Here is a 19559-nt window from a genome sequence, read left to right on the forward strand (position 1 = left end):
ACCCAAGATTCAGTCTGACATAGTGTGAATGTTTGAGAAATTTTAGATTTCTACTAGAATTCCAAATGAACAGCATGAGTTCATACGTGTGGATAAACTGGTGGGTTTGAAACAATGCAGAGGGCAACAGGTTACATTTTTCCAAAAGCACTGTGATTGGCTCACTCAGAAGGCTGCGGTTTAGGCAATGGATTGAAATGATTATGGTTTGTGGTTTGGGTGTAAGCCTTGAGATGGTTGCAAAAATCCTTTTTAAGTCATTCATGACAGTTGACAGGAACAGAAGCTTTTTTAAATGTGTATTTCTGTATGTTTTTGTTTGTCGGTATATCAGTAAAACCTTTTCTGCACAAAGAAAAAGCCTGATGAGGGAATCAACACAACACAGTCCACTTCATATAATGCAATCAAAACACCAGACATGGTAATGGCTCTCACTGAACTTGATTGGACATATTTATAACAATTATTTCATAACATGATATTCTTCAGTGGGAGGAGCATTGATAGAGGGTCGCAGGTGTCTCTGATTATATTTTTTCACAAACTGGTTTGTTTAATATCACCTCCTTCCAACTCTTCAGCCTTGTTATATTCCCATCCGTCAGCACCCTCCCTGCAACACAAGACAGCAGCAGGCAGACAGGTTAGAGTTTTACTTTTCACAAGTTTCATCTGAAATTATCAAGGAGTAATGTGGTAAAATCTGCAAGACAATAATGGATATTCAACCTATTGGGCATGATTTGAAATGACGTGTCTACATAAGGTCTCACAGTTGACAAAAGCATATCAGAGCAAAAACCAAGTCATGAGGTGGAAGGAGCTGTCTGCTCAGACTGTATGAGGGCACAGATCACAAGAAAGGCTACAAAAACATTCCTGCCACATTGAAGGTCCCAAAGAGATCAGTGGCCTCTCTGATTCTTAAATTCAAGAAGTGTGAAACGACCAGGATTCTTAGAGCCGGCAAAACCAATCAGTGGATAAGGACTTGGTAAGAGAGGTGACTAAGCACCTGGTGCTCACTCTGGCTAAGCTCCAGCGATGCTGTATGAAAAACTCTCAGAAGGACTAACATCACTGCAACTGTTTGGCTTCTTATCATCATGTCAGCACTGCTTACCACCTGCGCGATACCATCCCCGCAGTGAAGCATGGTGGTGGTAGCATCACAGTGGGTGGTGTTTATAGCTGCAGGGCCAGGGACTCTCAGGGTTGAGGGAAAGCTGATTTGAGCCAAGTACGGACAACAGAGATATCCTTAATAACAGCCTGGTCGTTTAGGACAGGGCCGAAGGTTCACATTCCAACACGACATGACCCTATAAGCACACAGCCAAGATAACACAGGAGTGGCCTGGGCACAACTCTGTATGGCTGTAACCTGGGGCCTTTGCTTGTGGATGAGTTCTATTGGATTGAATGATCTGCACTACTATCAGAATTCCAGTGTTATACTGTACTTCACTTCAACATTGAGGTGCTTGTACTTTACTTGAGGATTTTCAATTTGTGCCACTTCATGCTTCCACACTGCTACATATCAAAGGAAGGCAAATGTTGTACTTTTGACTGCACTACATTTATAAGACAGCTTTACTTCCTAGTTACTGTTAAGATGAATAATTTACACAGTGGATAATGTGACAAGCTCTTGACACATTGGTAAAGATGAAATCAGTGGCCTCCAACCCTTTTGGCTGCTGACGTGTCTGTGAGTCAACAACACCATCAAATAATGATCTTCCCTCTAAACTTTTCACATGGTTTCATTTTAATATAGATTTAAATGATCCAATATCCCTGCTTAAGCTAACAATAGCTACATGCATTAGCAAAACTTATACACAGCACCTTTATAGTCACTGAAAGCTACAAGCTATTAGCGGCAACCTTAGCTTGCTTCTCAGCGTGCTCATACTACAATGCCTTTTTTCCCCCATCTTAGAGTTTTAATATCCCAAAATTGCTCACTGTGTTAAAAAAAACATGCAGTCCATGACATCTCTCATTTCCTTATAATTTGTTTAAATATCAAAGTAGAAGAAAGGATGTGTTTGCACTAGAAGCAAAACAAGAGTTAGCATTGGTATTACTTTCCACCTCTGGAGACAGCTCCTTTTGTTTCTGCTAGAAAACAGCTGTTAATACCAATGTTGGTATATGCAGCAACAGCAAGATTCACAAATTGCTCCTTTAAGAAGGATAGTTCATGCAGGAATTACTCTTAATGGAGTATGTTTACATTCATATAGGTACTTTTATTTAAGTAAAGAATTTGACTACATCACCTGTACCAAAATACAAAGTTGAAACAGGTGGGAAGCATGACATGAGCGTTGTATGCCTGTGTTGATTAATATGTGACATCAGTGAACCAGGTAAGTAAAGGATTCTCTCCCAACTGCTGTGGTCAGTTGCTTTGTTGCAGGTTAACGTTAAGGAGAGGTTTGTTGTTAAGTGAGTCCCATGGTCTCTGACAGTTCACTGTTAATCAGAAGCTTCAGTCACATTGAGCTGTGACGTGTTGCAGAAATGTGAACCAAATATAAGCGTGAACCTATTCTGGACTGGTACACTTTTAATACCAGATTCAGTACAGTCACTTAAAAAGCAAAGATATTTCCTTTTCTCCAATATCATCAATGAAACTGTGTTTTAGAAATTCATCTTAAAAATGCATCCACGTGTTATGTTATGGAAAGTGAACAATTGTGTGTGTGTGTGTGTTTGTGTGCACTGACTTGTTCTTCCTGAGTAGTCTGCGAACAATCAGGATGACGAAAACGATGAAGAGGAAGCCAACCACAGCTGTAAGACCCACCAGCCAGGGCTGAAGAGTCACCGACTGAGATCCTGCTGCTTTCATGGCACTCCGCACATCTGAATGCATACACACACGCACACACACACGCACACACACACACGCACACACACACACGCACACACACACACACACACAAAGCACGCACGCACGCACACACACACACACACACACACACACACAAACATGTTCTGAAAGACGTATATGAACGATCTAATATTGCATTGAGTGTTGGGGCATAAACCCGCTCTTTACATTACTATCAGTTATTACACTCACCTTCTTTGCTCATGGCATGTGTCCAGGCAAATGAATAAAGTTCAATCATAAAAGAGCATGGAACATGATGATAAGTGCTATGACTCATTTTACAGTAAAGCTGATTTGTGGTACAATTAAGTGGAAACTGATTAGTGTACCATTTAGTTGATAGTCAATGACAATGATACATGCACTGCCATATCTGGGGGTCTTATCCTGCAGCATTGGATTGTGTGAATCTGCTTGTTTGTGATGACATAAGCCATTATAAAGACAAGCAATAGTCAGGTTGTGATGAACAGGTGAGTTCTTCATCTTGGGTCAGAAATTTTGCTCTTTATTTACAGGATCAGTACAAATGTTAAGAAGAGAGCTGCGGTTTTTCATAAGGTTACAAGAGTGCATTAAGTCAACATATTCAGCAGAAACGTCGCTACATTCAACAAAACTTGTAATTTACTAGACAATATTGAAAGTTATGACATAGAATTACATCATTTTGAGAACGTCTTTGTTTTTTGGTTGTTTTTTGTTTTGCTTTAATGGGAATCACAATGGAACCTATATAAACTTGTGAGTCTGTATCACTACATTAGGAGAAAGGAGAGATAAAGAAAGTTTTTACCCTTTTTAGCCGAGCAGCCGGCAACAGACAGCAGCACAAACAGCCCAAGGAAAGACACATCCATCCTGAATACAACACACCAAGCTGACTCAACATAGTACAGCAGGACTGGACCTACGAAGACACACAGACACGCCTTACTCTACCTGCGGTCAAAGTTCACAGTCCAGAGGGAGGTTGTTGCAGAACATTGTGTGTGTGTGTGTGTGTGTGTGTGTGTGTGTGTGTGTGTGTGTGTGTGTGTGTGTGTGTGTGTGTGTGTGTGTGTGTGTGTGTGTGTGTGTGTGTGTGTGTGTGTGTGTGTGTGTTTATGTGTGTGTCTGTGTGTGTGTTATTTGTGTCTGACGTGGACTCATCAGCAGGTTTCACTGTGTTAATTCACACCACCACACAGAACTTCATTTCACTTGAAGTCTGGATAATTGTATTGCTATGAGTGTAGTAATAGGTCAAGTAGTGCATGTTATTTAAGTACAACACAAACTGCAATATTAAATTACATAACTCTAGATTTGACTTTGAGCACTAGATTCTACTTTTGGCCACACAACCTCAACTGTCGATGTGTTTGACTGATGTCTTCGGATGTTTGGTTTGTTCTGCACCTTAATTTGTGTCTTATGTTGTATCTCTGATGAACTTGTACTTTGTTTGTGTTGCTGCCTGACTTGGCCAGGACTCCCTTGAAAAAGAGATTTCAACAGGACATATTCCTGATTAAATAAAGGTTAAATAAATAAAAACATTTAGGACCATCTTTTGTATATAGAGCTTGTGCTTCAGTGGTAAATAATAAATATTACACAATAATATAATCCATGATTTCGGTTTAAACCTAATTCGAAAAAAACTCTATCATTTTTCATATTGTATAAACGCTTGAAAAACGACAGACACAAGACCTCGAAGTTAAAGTTAATATTTCAAAATAAAAGCCATGAGATAGATAGACAAATACATATTAATACATAGCCACCAAAATCAATTTTCATCAGTGTGTGAATGCATGACAGTGTCTTAATGGGTTTTAAAGATACTTCTGTGCTGGTTTAAGTCTTTTTATATTAAGTCAATAAATGTGAGGCTTTTATTATGAAGGCATGTGGGCGGAACTGCAGCGTCGTGTTATCTGTGGCGGCCGGAAGTTGATCGGTTTGGGTGTGGAGGTAAACGCACTGGTCAGTTTTTCACCGAATACGTTGTCTGCGATGTCTCGACCCAGAAGAGCGGACAAGATGGACTCTCTGGTGGGCTTCAGGAAGGACGAGCCGGAGCCCAGCGTCCCCTACGGTCTGCTGAAGGCAGCGAGGGCGAGTGGTCAGCTCAACCTGTGCGGCCGAGGGCTCACTGAAGGTACACACACACCTACACACCTACATACTTACTTACTTACTTACCTACCCTGCCACCTACCCACCTACCTCCTTACTTACTTACCTACCTACCTACCCTTCCACCTACTCACCTACCTCCTTCCTTACTTACTTACTTACTTACCTACCCTTCCACCTACTCACCTACCTCCTTACTTACTTACTTACTTACTTACCTACCCTGCCACCTACCCACCTACCTCCTTACTTACTTACCTACCTACCTACCCTGCCACCTACCCACCTACCTCCTTACTTACTTACCTACCTACCTACCCACCTACCTCCTTACTTACTTACCTACCTACCTACCCTGCCACCTACTCACCTACCTACCCTGCCCCACCCACCTACCTCCTTACTTACTTACCTACCCTGCCTACCACCCACCTACCTACTTACTTACTTACCTACCTACCTACCCTGCCCCTACCCACCTACCTCCTTAGTTACTTACCTACCTACCTACCCTGCCCCTACCCACCTACCTCCTTACTTACCTACCCTGCCTACCACCCACCTACCTCCTTACTTACTACCTACTACCTACCTACCCTGCCCCTACCCACCTACCTCCTTACTTACTAACCTACCTACCTACCCTGCCCCTACCCACCTACCTCCTTAGTTACTTACCTACCTACCTGTGTATCAGCTCACACTGCTGCAGCAGCTGCCTCAGCATCTTACTGTGTGAGATGGATTCAAATGTCTAGTTTTCGCTGGGTGAAAATGTGTTAATGCTTAGAGTAAAAAACGAAGTTAACAAAATACGTTCATTCATTATTGTACACTGGTGTTAACTGTATGAGACTGTTTAAGGCATGAACTTCTGATTTTGATCATGTTTTTTTTAACCTTTGCTTCCCCTATAATATTTAAGTGCAGTGCCCATTGTAAACCTGTCTGTGTGGGATGGGTTGTTCTCTTGGTCTGTTGTAATGCTCTGGTGCTACTTTAGAATTATTCCTTGTCATTAGTGAGTCCTCCTCAAACAGTTCTGCAATACACTGCCACTTTTCATAGTGTGCTGCATATTATGTGCAGAGCTTTTTATAAACATTCTATGATGCAGAGTGAAGTTAGAAAACGTTGCGTTTACTCTACCTGGTTTATCTGCAATGAAGGTTTTATAATTAATGTTTTTCTTAAAATGAAACACAATTCGGTTTATTATTGTTCACGTGTTTGGCTTTTATGTAAGTTTGAATGATTGACTCAACTGGATATGGACTATTTCACACAATCTTCAGTCCCAAGTTCACAGCTTTTCAAAATATAAGCTCTGTAATTCAGCTCGACAAAAAACGTGTGCAGCTTTGCTCTTGAGAACAGTAAGCAGTGAGAGAAATGTTACCATAGGTGACTTAAGACCATGTGATCTGATGTATGGCTGTATGTTGAGACTTTTATAAGTTTTTATAATACGTCCATAGATCTGACAGGCTTGATCCTTTTAAGTCTAAGAATTCACTGGATGTTCCCCCCCGTACATCAGGCTATGTTAGACACTATAGTAGACACATGTAGGTAGTAAATTAAATAGTTCTGAGTCTATATAATAATCTCTGTATATATGACTTCCAAAGACTGAGTTGAAAGTGCCTCTTGTGTATAGCGGATCCATTTAAGTAAGAAAGTAAAGTCTGCTGTTCTATGAGGGATAAACAATGAATTATAAGTGTAAGCCTCTGGATGTTTGATGACATTTACATCTGCTGACCACTGCTGCATGGATTTCCTCTTAACTGCATTCTGCCAAGCGTCTATCCAGAGTTGTGAATAGGGACAGTTTCATCCTGACTGACCAGTGTCAGAGTAAGTTTGCACCCATGGATCTCCTGGTCCTTTGAAAATGGCCTTGTACTCCACTTGATCACTAGATATTGATAGGTGTCAGTAGAGATTAAAATAATAAATGAAGAAAGCAATTCACTGATCCCTCAGGAATAAATACTTAAAGTGTGTGCGTGTGCATGCACTTGTCTCAGTCCCTCAGAACGTGTACCGTCTAAACATTGACACACCAGAGGAGGCGCAGCAGAACGTCGGTTTCGGAGCATCAGACCGCTGGTGGGAACAGACTGACCTCACCAAACTTCTGCTCTCATCCAATAAGCTCACACAGCTATCGGATGACATTCGACTACTACCTGGACTCACTACACTGGATGTGAGTATCATCAACTCAGTCACCTAAGAAATCAACCATTAACAAATGTGTTTTAAATCTCCTATTTTGAGATGTATTACAATTAACATTTCTTACAGTTCTTACGTGCTGCAGAAATTCTAAGTGCTGAATGTGGTTTGTTTTGAAATAGTAAAGAAACCAAAGCAGCACTAAGCTTCCATCAAGACCATCAATGAAACTCTAACTCTAACTAAATTACTACTGTAATAATGTTAATCTGGGATGAAATGACCCAGAGCTCAATCTCATCATCTAACTCTTTAACTTTCTCCCACTGCAATTTAGCTACTGAAGACATTTTAACTTCAGCTGATCTTAAAACATTCATTCACTCTGGCAGCTCCATGACAACCAGCTGAGCAATTTACCGAGCGCTCTTGGAGAACTGCAGGAGCTGCAGCAGCTGAGACTCAGGTACAGACACAGACAGTGCAGACTGAGAATGATGTGATTTTTCATATAATACATTTTCTATTTTAAAACTTAATGTATTAATGATACAATGAATAAGCATTGCCCAGTGACAAGACATCCAAGGTTGTGCTGCTGCGTCAAGGTGTTCGGATGAGCTACTGTATATATGTGTATATGGATGGGTTGACAATAAATGTAGCACTACCTTGAAAGTTGGTCAACACAAAAAAGATTTACGTGTCAAAAGAGCCTGATCATTGTAGTGTTTATATGAACGCAAATAAAATACCAAAGAAGTGGTAAAGGAAGTACTCAAACATTTCACTTAGTAAAAGTACAAATATATTGACAATAGTGTACTGAAGTAAAAGTATCACATTAACTTTTCTACTTGAGTAAAAGTAAGTACCACCTTCTAAACATACATAAATTATTAAAAGTAAAAGCACCCGCTTAATGTATCCTGTTCCCTAATGCAACAGTTGGCTACATCATTTTGGCTGAGCCTTGGCGGTGGCTTCTTCATTTATCAATCCATTTTTGATGTTTCTGCTGCAGGCGCTCTGCTCTCGTCGAAGGAGGCGGGATCTAATGTTACCTGCCTGCTTGAGATTGGAACAGTGAACCAATTCCCCTGCCATTATTGATTACTTTTAAAATAGTACATGTAATGCAATGTATTAAAAATATGTAGTGGTATAAAGTAGAAAGTACAGATGTATGCCGATATATGTCGTAGAGTAAAAGTGGAAAGTATCCGAAAATACAATTACTTAAGAAAAGTAAAGATACATGAAAAATGTAGTTAAGTACAGTAACTAAGTAAATGTACTTCATTACCTCCCTCTTCTGCAATTTAACCATTTTTCTATGAAAAAGAAATCTTGCAGCGCCCCTGGCGTTTTGTTATGGCACCACAGGGTGCTGCAGCACCTACTTTGACGTAATTGAGATAAGTCCAGAAGTCTCTGATGGCAGAGAGGGACAAACCACAGAGAGAAACATGACGGTAAAATATATTCATAAGTTTAATATAAACTGAAAGCTCATATGTGTTTGTTTCCCTGTGTGTCCAGTCATAACCAGCTGACAGTCCTGCTGGTTGAGGTGTGTACTCTGAAGAACCTCAGTAGCCTCACATTGCAGGGGAACCTGCTGGAGAACCTTCCAGAGGAACTGGGGCAACTGGAGAACCTGACTGAGCTGGTAACTAACACAAGCTGTATGTAGGATATTACAGCAGACTCTTCTTTCCACTGTGTTGTGTGAGTGGCTGATGGGGGTGTGCTGTTTGTTGGGATTGGTTGCAGGACCTCTCCAACAACCAACTGAAGGAGCTGCCGTCCAGCCTGGGTCGTCTCACCTGCCTGCAGAAACTGAACCTGTGTAACAACAAGCTCAGCTGTCTGCCCCACAATCTGGCCAGGCTCTCAAGTAAGACCTGCAATCCTATAAAAATATAAATAATTTGTTTTGGGATTCAGACTGAAGACCTGGGCATGCTGTTTAAGGTACTGGTGAGACAGGGAAATACAACTCAGGAAGTCCAGGTGGCATAACAGATTCATGTGTTTGAAAGTTTCTTGAATGATTCTCATTGCAGTTTACAACTTTGGTATCTCATCGTGGATGGTGTAGCTGCACCGGTTCAATGAAATAATTGCCACCACTCATACTGAAGCCTTTTGAAGATTAATTTTTTTCTCTCTGATTTCCTCATTAAACCCTGTGAAAACTACAAGAAATGAATACATTAACCGTGTGTGCCTCTTGAACCATGTGCAGAATTTGGTTATTCCAGGACCGTACGCGTTCCCCCTGCATCCATGTTGGCTCTATCCAATAATGCAACGCTTACATACGTAACCTCTGACATAAGGTCATTGGACTACTTACATTACACATTACATGAACCTTATTTTAAACAGCATTACACAGGGCAGAAGCAGCAGTTGGTTTGTATCGTGCTGGAGTTTCCTGTGTCCTCCCTCCACTCTCCTGCTGACCTGCTCTCACTTTAACTAATAAACAGCAACTCTCATCACGAGTTATTAGGATCTGATCAGTACATGAAGTAACTTAGTGTTGGTTTGATTCACTCCAGAGTTTATGAGGCTGCATTTAAACCTCATGAAAAATGAGTTGTCAACTTTTTGTGCAGCCAGGACTCAGTGTTAAAGTGACCGGATGATCCAGATTCATGAACCGACACCATAGATTAATAACTAAATACATGGAGAGACGTTCAACGTCATATCTGCTGACTGCGCTCCATTTACCTTGATGTGTTTGCTGCTACATAACAAGTAGTGTGCTGAACACAGTGGAGGGTGTGGTGAAAAGCCTGCTGTCATACCCTCCTCCAGGCTGCACCTCACTGTCCCCCTGATCACCCCCCCCCCAATGAATTCAGTGACTTTAACATGTCGTCAAAGACTCAGCAAGAACGATGACAAAAGTGTCTGTGTAAAGAATAAATAGAGTCCACCTGCTTTCACATCATACAATTTTGGAAGGTGTGCTGAGGGAGGGGAACGAGAGAGGGCAACCTGAAGCCCAGAAACGTGTGCAATTTATGCCTTGAAAGTTTTTTTTAATCTTGTTTAAAAAAAATAATGAACCTTCACCTGCTGTCAGGAGAGTGTCTGTATAACTTAGTTCTGGCTTCATTTGACAGGTTTAAAACTGTTGGACTGCAGCAAAAACCAGCTGACCGACATCCCTGCCAGCCTATCAGAAATGCTCGCCCTGGAGCAGCTCTACCTCCGACACAACAAGCTCTGCTTCTTACCAAAGCTCCCTGCACCTGCGCTCAAGGTAACTATAGCAACATCAGAGTTTCTTCAAGAGTATAAGTCATTTGTGGTGTGAATAATGCTGATAATGGTACATTGTTGGCTATATTTACTGAGCTTTTGTGTTGTTTCGGACACACACTGATCTTGGAGACAAGCACAGTCTGCTTACCCATGCCGTTATCCAGTCATCCAACCATGCGCCAGCGATGAAATGTATACAAAAAAAAGCAGATACAGATCATTAGCTTCAGTTAAAGTTCACATTAAACATTGGGATAGAAACTTTGAGTGTTCAGTGACTTTGGCCGTGGGATGATGTTTGGTAAAAACATAGAAGCAAATACAATCATCACAATATACATAGGGATTAAAACCTAAAACACAAACAGACTTCTGTTCCAGTGCTTCAAAAAACAAAATGAGCACCATGTGTCACTCAGTGTTGTCTCTGTAAAGGTCCTATGATCATATTTTTTTAAGTCGGTTAATCAATACATAATAAAATGCATTTATTATGCATAAAATCCCTCAGCAGAGCATGAAACGTGAAGACATGAGACAAACACTTCTTCTTGGAAGGTTTAGCAAAAATCATTATATGCCACCTGAAGCTTTTTCAGTTTTGCATGACTGTAACTCCACCTAAGTGTTCTGTATAATCTGGAGCCCAGTAGGCTCTAATCAGTGCTATTTAAACATCATCTGTACACATAGAAAATGTGCATGCCAACATGTTGGCTTAGGCCTACAGTTTACAGCACTGATGCTGCACATTGTCATCATTGAATAAATAATCCATAATGATGTGACCCAGATATTTTACTTAGTTCACTTCTACACAAGACTTGGTCTGCCATGAAGAATGAGGGAAATTTTAGCTTCTGAACCTACTTAGTTCTAACAGTCATAACAACACTCTTTTTAGTGTTTCATTTAGAGTTAGAGTTACATTTAATGTCATGCTGAACACACACTATGCTGTACATCAGGTGGTAAATAAGACTATTCAGCCAGCCTTACACTCTCTTAACTTCTTAAAAAGACCATCCAGGAATTGAAGAGAATTGGTGACAATACTCCAACTTCAAATATTGGGAGACCCATTTCTCTTGCTGTGGTTACCACGATTAACTTGGTAAAACACCTTGGAGGCATCCATGAAATACAAATATTTTTGCTGGCTGCCGATGATTGAGTCAGAATCTGACATCAACAGCAGGAATCCCTTGAGCCAACCTGCCTTTTGCCAACAGTCCAGACTGTGGCTGAGGGGTAGGGTGGTCGTTCTCCAACCAGAAGGTCGGCGGTTCGATCATCAGTCTTCCTCATCTGCATGTTGAAGTGTCCTTGGGCAAGATACTGAAGTCCCCTTAATGACATGTAGTGTAATGTTACTGCTGCTGCTGGTGGTGTGATGTTGTGGGGAAATATTTCTTGTCCCACTTTGAGCCTTAAAACCAATTAATCATGGTTTAATGTCTATCTGAGTCAATGTTCAAGGCCACATTTAAACATTTTCTAAAGGATACTTCCATCAGGATAAGGCTCCTAAGTGAAAGTCATCTCAAACTGGTTTCATGAACAACATGACAGTGAGTTCAGTGAACTTCAGTGACCTCCACAGTCACAGCAGATGTGAATCTAGTAGAATATCTTTGTGTTATGGAAAACCAGGAGATGAATGAGCAGCTGACAAATCTGCAGTGATGATGTGTTGTAGTCAAGTCGACATGGAGCAGATTAAAAAGAAAGAGACACTTTGGAGACCAAAGGGAGGAACTACCCAGGGTACAGTCACACATATGCAAATGCAAAGTGGATCAAAGTTCACCAAAGTTGAACTCCACACACAACCATGCTACGATTTGCCTTGACACAGGAAGCAAATGTTTTATTCGTCTTCTTGCTTGCACGGATTGGAAGTGAACCAGGAGGTAAAGGTTCTCCACTGATACATCTGGGTTTGTGTAACCAAAGCAAACAGGATGAGATACATACAAAGTCAATGGAAAGACACACATTTTATGTTATTCGCTTGCTAAAGTTGAAATGTTTGAACTAGAGCGAAAGGCAACATTGTCATTCTCTTGATGTCCAATGTCCTGTCTGAAATGGAGGACAAGATCATTGTAGCATTTGCACCAAATGCGACGTGAAAATCTGTTTCACGTTGGGATTGAACGCACCATTAGTATGGTGTTCCTAATAAAGTGCTCAGTTAGCTGCTGTGCTATTGATTACACAGGTAAACCAATATGTGAGTGCTGAGTTTGAGGTCAACAGTCAGAGAGTCAGAAGCGAACTTTACAGTGATTCTTACAGAATTTTGTTTGTTCATTGATGCAGTGTTGGAGTGAGAACATTAGAGGTAATATCTAATAAATGAAGTCACCTTTCAAATATGATTCAAATACTTTTTTCTGCTGATTTAAGAGTTAATTTTTCAATTTACTTGTGTGTGTGTGTGTAGGAGTTGTATGTTGGGAACAATCAGATCGAGCATTTGGAGACCGATCAGCTGGCCTGCCTGGCGGCCATCTCTCTTCTGGAACTCCGAGACAACAAGATCAAAACCCTCCCTGACCAGATCACCTTACTGAGCACGCTCACACGCCTCGACCTCACCAACAATGACATCATCACGTAAGTCACAGACATTGTGACCCCCTATGGCTGTTATCTGTTAAATTTAAAACTCCAATGAGAAACCAATATAACCACTAGTCTTCGCTCCATTCATACTTTGATTACTCGGACCTCAGACAGATTTGACCAGGTGAGCCACTGGCACATGTTTGTTGGTGTACACAAGATCTCCACGGTCATTTCAAGTTTTCTATTGTTATTACATGTTTGCGTGCATGCACACTGTTGCTCAATTTCCTCCTGACATGTGACAAATGTGTTTTTTTTATCAGGTTTTAATCAAATAGAGCTTGTCCACATCAAACAGCTTGTCCACACCACATCAAAATAATGATCTTACAGGACTATAGGTAGCAGCAGCAAGCAGCCATTAGCCATGAAGCACAGTCCTCACATTATTCAAGACACCTGTGGATCAATCAAAAAGCAAACAAACAATAATACATCCTCACAGATGATGTCACCATCTTTTATTCTTCCGCTTCTATCTTTTTTATTCTTTGTTGGAGTTTTTTTCTGCACAAAAAAGAGGGGGATTGTAAGCTGGACAGAGATCAGATATTAACTCTGGAGACACATGATAATATGAGGTGTCAGTGTGATCAGGTTATCTAGATATATCTAGATCCAAGACACGTTTTAGTGCCAGGTGTGAATAGAGTCTTGTTCGTTTAAGCACTGTTGAATCCAGCCTAGACTTGACAGATTTGGTGTCTGTCTCTGTCAGTCTTCCAGCGTCACTCAGCCTACTGCCCAATCTGAAGGTGTTACTGTTGGAAGGAAACCCTCTGCGAGGAATCAGGAGAGACCTTCTCACTGTAGGTGACACACTGAGGACACTAACACTGAGCATCCACGCTCAATTGACAAATCTCAAGACAATTTACTGTGTCACAATAACATCTATGTTGAGTCATTTTATAAGACTCAATACGTTTGCCAGTAAAGACTGTGGTCTGCTATGACAGGGTCATTTCTTCATTTATTTTCTTATAAATATTGAATGTTTTACTTAAGGGCTGTGGCTCAGAATGTAGAGTGTGTCGTTCACTAACCAGAAGGTCAGTGGGTCAATCCCCGGTACCTTGGGCAAGATACTGAACCCCAAGTTGCTGTGCTTGCCTGGCTGTGCTGCAGTGTGTGATAGAAAAGCCACATCATAAAGTATGTGCATTGTACTGTAAGCACTTTGATGGAGCTTCAGGAAAGCGCCTTACAATTACAGTCCATTTACCATTTAACATAACTCTACAGTTACCATATGTCGTAGTTATTAAGTTTAGGGATACTTCTGTAAATGTCAGTGCCAATTTTCAAAGTCTTAAATCTTTTTTTTTTTTAGTCGAGTAAGGACACAGGATGTCCCACCTTGTACAGTTAGTCAAATCATGATTTGTAAATATGGTTTAAATGTCTAAAATGTAAATAAATTTGATTTGATTGATGAGATTTTATTTGAAATCAGCTGGGAATGTTTAGTTTGGCCTCAAACCTCCATGTGAATTTTCTGACCGCTTATCATCTTCTGTTCTCACAGAAAGGAACCAATGAGCTTCTGAATTATTTAAGAGGAAGAATTAAAGGTAAAATTCCTTTTTTGTGCTGACTGGAAACAGTTTTGACCACTTAACCAACACCTGTATAATGCTGTGAGATGTGGTTTAAAATTCTAAAAAGGTAATTCTCTAACTGCATCTTAATGTGTGTCAGAGATTTAGGTTTCACTCAGTTCACTGTGGAAATTCAGCGTTAAAACTTTCTCGTGTCATTAAGACTCCATCAGCTGACCTGCTGTTACACATTTCTAAAAGACTACAAGTACATTTCAATAATATTATAACATTTCTCAGACAGGTGTGTGTGCGTGTGTGTGTTTGCAGATGAACCTGAGACACCAGATGACGGACAAACTGCTATGACGTTACCCAGCCAGGCTAGCGTCAATGTACATAACATCAAAACTCTCAAGGTATTGGTATACAGGTAAGTGATAGACATCAAGACACATTGTTTTATTTTACCTATCGTTTTATTGGATATTCATAGTCATAGTCAGACATATTGATTGTAGCTGTGAAACAACTTTCATATTTGATTTTCATATTTGATTCAGTATTTATATCAAGATTTTGCTGGTTTAAGAGACTTACTGTTGTTAGTTACTCTCTAGTTACTGTGCAGGTCAGAGAGAGTGGAGTGTAACGGTTTGTGTGTGTGTGTGTGCGCGTGTGTGTTCAGTGAGAAGCAGGCAGCTGTTATTCCAGATGAGCTGTTTGATGCTGCAGCAGAACAAGGTGTTTCCACTGTTAACTTCAGCAAGAACCAGCTGACCTCCATGCCTCCCAGGTACGTACACAAAATATACAACCACACACGTAATTGCACATGGCGACATCATCCCTGACATATGATGAAGATCAGATCAGGTAGACTATTGATTCATGTTTTGAATTTCTTTAGTTTGAGAGGGACAGGTCCAGCAACCAAGTTCTCAGCAGCCATTTCTTAGAGAGTTGAAAACTGATACGATGGCAGCCTTACATGAGAACTGTAGTTCATCTCAGGTTTGCTGTAAAATCATGTACTAATGACCCTGTGTGTGTGTGTGTGTGTGTGTGTGTGTGTGTGTGTGTGTGTGTGTGTGTGTGTGTGTGTGTGGCGTGCGCCGTGCGTGTGCGTGTGTGCAGACTGGTGGAGTTCCACTCGTCACTCTCGGATATCAATCTGGGTTTCAACAGACTGACCTGCTGTCCTCCTGACATCTGCAAGTTACTGCAGCTGACACACATCGACCTCAGGTATATATATATATATATAGATATAAATAATTAGCAATGATTCCTAAGCTGTTGTCAAACCCTAATGACTAAGAAATTTAATTGAGACTTGATATATTACAGTTTAACCATCAACATTATTCAAAATAACTGAATATATTATATAATATGAGAAGTGGAAGTGACATGATGGTCATTAATTAATCTGCAGAGATAAAACATTTGGCTGCAAAATAAGTTGTAAATTCTATCAGTTGGTGTCATTACTTTTCTGCCACAGCATCAAAAGAAAGTTCCATTTAGGCGAATTACTGTCATCTAGCACTTTCTGCCTTCTGCCTCTGCCGATGGTGGTGTGATGAGTATTGTTGTTGACCCTGTACCTCTCAGGATAATGCTCCATGTCACAAATCAAAGGTCTCAAATTAGCTTCTTGAACAATACGGTGACTTCAGCTAACTCCTCAGTCACCAGATAAACAGCTTTGTGATGTGGTCACGCAGGAGATTGGCAGCTTGAATGTACAGCTGACAAATCTGCAGAGATGACCTGATGCCACAAATAACTGAGGCTGCTTCACAGCAAGGGAGGAACAGCTCAGTTTTAGTGTGGTGTTCCTATTAAAGTACTAAGTGTGTATGATTAAATGTCTACAAGTGATGACTTAAACAGATAGAGGAAGCCAACGATTTCAGATAGTATTGCTGCAGGTACTTATAGACAGAATAGGAATAGGACTTGTATAGAATCACCAGTAAAATGCTGCACACTCCATTTATCACCTGTCTTTTTGCTTTCAGGAACAATCAGCTCAGTGATTTAGCACCTGATATGAAGAACTTAACTAAACTACGCTCCATTATCCTCAATTACAACAGGTAACTCACTGTTTCAGGACCAGTTCAACTGAAGTTCATGTAACAACACACATACACGTCAGCCCCTTCGGCTTCTTTTTATCTGAAGTGTTTGAAGAATCAAAAAGCATCATCATCTCTGACAGTTAGTTACCTTTATTTATTTATACATTTCAATTTTTGTTATATCTGTCTATATGCTGTTTCATCAGGCCCATGGCTGATTTGCATCTGTATTTATGTAGTTTCTCTTTGATAAAATACTGAAGGATGTTTAAGAGACACAGAATAATTCACACTGCTGCTGTATGAATAGATTTGAAGGGATGAGGAAGAGACACTGATGGAGGAAGTTGTATTCACTAAATGAAACATCCTTGCTTACTACAGCATGCGACAAGGAGACTGCAAATGCTCCTCACACAGATGAATTCAGCCACAAACACCTGTTACCTGCAGACTGCTGCCACAATAATGCATCATGTACTGCATCAAGGTGTCTAACAGTGTGACTGATAAATAATATTCTTCAAATGAAAAGAAAAACAAAACATGAGATGGTCATATAAACAAATACTCTGCTTAGAATTAGAGGGGGTACCTTAAATTCCCTGTATGAGCCAATGGTGACTTGGAATGGAACAAAAATGAAAAGAGAAATTAACATTTCTTATGTCTATAACTATAAAGCAGTAGTACATTCTGTTATACGTGTTTCTGTGAAGTACTTTGTAGTAATATTTACAGTAGAATAATGCTGTTTCCACAGCAGCCATCTTATGGTATCATCCAGTTTGTCATACTCTTTGTACTGATCACAGGTTCAAGTCCTTCCCTGAAGTCCTCTATCAGATTGCATCCTTGGAGACAGTGTTGCTTGGTAACAACCAGGTGGGTGGGGTGGACCCTAGTCGCCTGATGAAGTTGGTTAATCTGTCAACACTGGATCTGTCAAACAATGACCTGCTTAACATCCCCCCTGAACTGGGCCTCTGCTCCAGCCTCAGGTAGGAAGCACAGCTGAGCACACTGTCCTGTACCCTCTTTTAACACGTGTCTGAACGCGATCACCGCAGCACCACCAGCTGCTTTCCTCTGATTTTCAGAAGGAGGAAAATGACACTGATACTGCTCAGTATTTCTCCTGTGTTGTCCACTGGGAATCAATTAACGATAATGAGATGTAACTGATCCTAGTGTTCATTTCTCTTTGTTTCTCAAACTGCATCTTGTATATTTTCTAAAATTTCCTCTCAGAAACCCACAAAAACTTAGAATTAAGTCTAAATGAAGGGAGACCTTGCTCAAAGATTTGTGAATTTAAGTGCGTCCCAAATGTCACATGGATGATGAGTTGTAGTTTGTGTTGTTCCTCAGGTGTCTCAGTCTGGATGGGAATCCTTTCCGCACACCCAGAGCAGCCATCGTGGCCAAAGGCACGGATGCAGTGTTGGAGTATCTCTGCAGCCGCATACCTACGTGAGCCCTGAGCTCAGACCGCTCCACCACCGACAGCAACACAGACCTGTATTGGACTTGAAGATTCTCTCCTTTGTCAATCAATTTCAATCAGTTTTGATTTTTAATTGTTTCAACCAACAATCTGATTGCTCTTTATGTAATTCAGTCCAAAAAGTAAACATGACCAAAGGCACTTCTCTAATAAAATTGTTGCTAAGAATTATGAGTGGTGTGAATTTTATAACAGTGTAGTAGCAACCGTTGATGGGCCAGTGGCAGCTCTTTAAGAGGCACAGGGCCATTCAAATAGAACAGCAGCTGTAAGCTTCAATAATGTTTTACTCAGCTAATTAACAGTCAGCTAACTGTTGCCCGGTTGCTTCAGGACGAGCTGTGGATCATATCCTTTTGTGGTGAGACATCACATCTTTACTGACAAGCGATACTGTCTTTATCTTTGATTTATCCCCATCTGTAGACAGAAACCGTATCAACTTTCTAAGAGCTCACAGCCAAACCTGCCATTCTTTGTTCCATTGTTTTAATGCCAATCACGATGTGAGCTGAGGAGACTCCAATAGAAAAGGATCTCATCCATCACAAGACAAATTCCACTCTCACCTCTTCTATAGTTTGTCTTCCATCTTTCCATCACTTGACCTAGACCAAGATGTATTACATGCTCTTTGTCTGTAAATATGTTCCTTCATATCTAAAGCTATTATAACTCTGTGACAATTACCACCCAGAAGATGAGGTCAGTTAAGAAACAAGTTGTTGTACTTTTCCCTGTTTTATATTTATGCTTATACACAAACATGCCACATCCAATTCCTTTTATGTATAAGACTACTTGGCAATAAACCCTGATTCTGAAATAGTGTCAGCACCATCCTGCACAGGATAAGCATGTGTAGTTGACAATATAGAGAAAATAGGCAAACGAGCAATGGTGACATCACTTACAGAGCTGTCAGCAATAAAAACGTTTGGTGTAAACCAAACTTTTGATTCAGCTTTTCTTCCAGCCTGAGTTGACAAAAATAAACAGACCTTACCTGTGGTGTAAGAACACAAAGGACTCACAGCAGCGAATGAAACTTGACACCTGATTTCCCAACAGCCTGTTCACATCAGACATAACTGTGGCCACTTGCATTGTTTATATTGTAATGTCACAATTTATGAATTGTGTGTTTTTATACCTCTGTGCAGGTGACAGCCTGTGGCCAGAGTTACTATGTTTTCATGGTGTCTGTCTGTCTTTCCCTTTCCCATAAATGCAATATTTCAAGAATGCCTTGAGGGAATTTATTCAAATTTGGT

General features: G+C 40.5%; 1 protein-coding gene across 1 annotated transcript; it reads left to right on the plus strand.

Annotated features, from left to right (window-relative positions):
- Positions 1–4830: 4830 nt before the first annotated feature.
- On the plus strand, positions 4831–19527 carry lrrc40 (leucine rich repeat containing 40). Its single transcript, XM_035176606.2, has 15 exons — positions 4831–5066; positions 7078–7259; positions 7621–7694; positions 8771–8900; positions 9005–9128; positions 10372–10511; positions 12963–13135; positions 13866–13956; positions 14676–14721; positions 15019–15121; positions 15377–15484; positions 15826–15936; positions 16716–16793; positions 17594–17779; positions 18150–19527. The coding sequence occupies exons 1-15, from the start codon at positions 4922–4924 to the stop codon at positions 18253–18255; spliced, it is 1797 nt and encodes a 598-aa protein (XP_035032497.1). The 5' UTR covers positions 4831–4921; the 3' UTR covers positions 18256–19527.
- Positions 19528–19559: the final 32 nt, after the last annotated feature.

The sequence above is a fragment of the Hippoglossus stenolepis genome, chromosome 14 (genome assembly GCF_022539355.2).
Source record: "Hippoglossus stenolepis isolate QCI-W04-F060 chromosome 14, HSTE1.2, whole genome shotgun sequence".
Taxonomy (NCBI): domain Eukaryota; kingdom Metazoa; phylum Chordata; class Actinopteri; order Pleuronectiformes; family Pleuronectidae; genus Hippoglossus; species Hippoglossus stenolepis.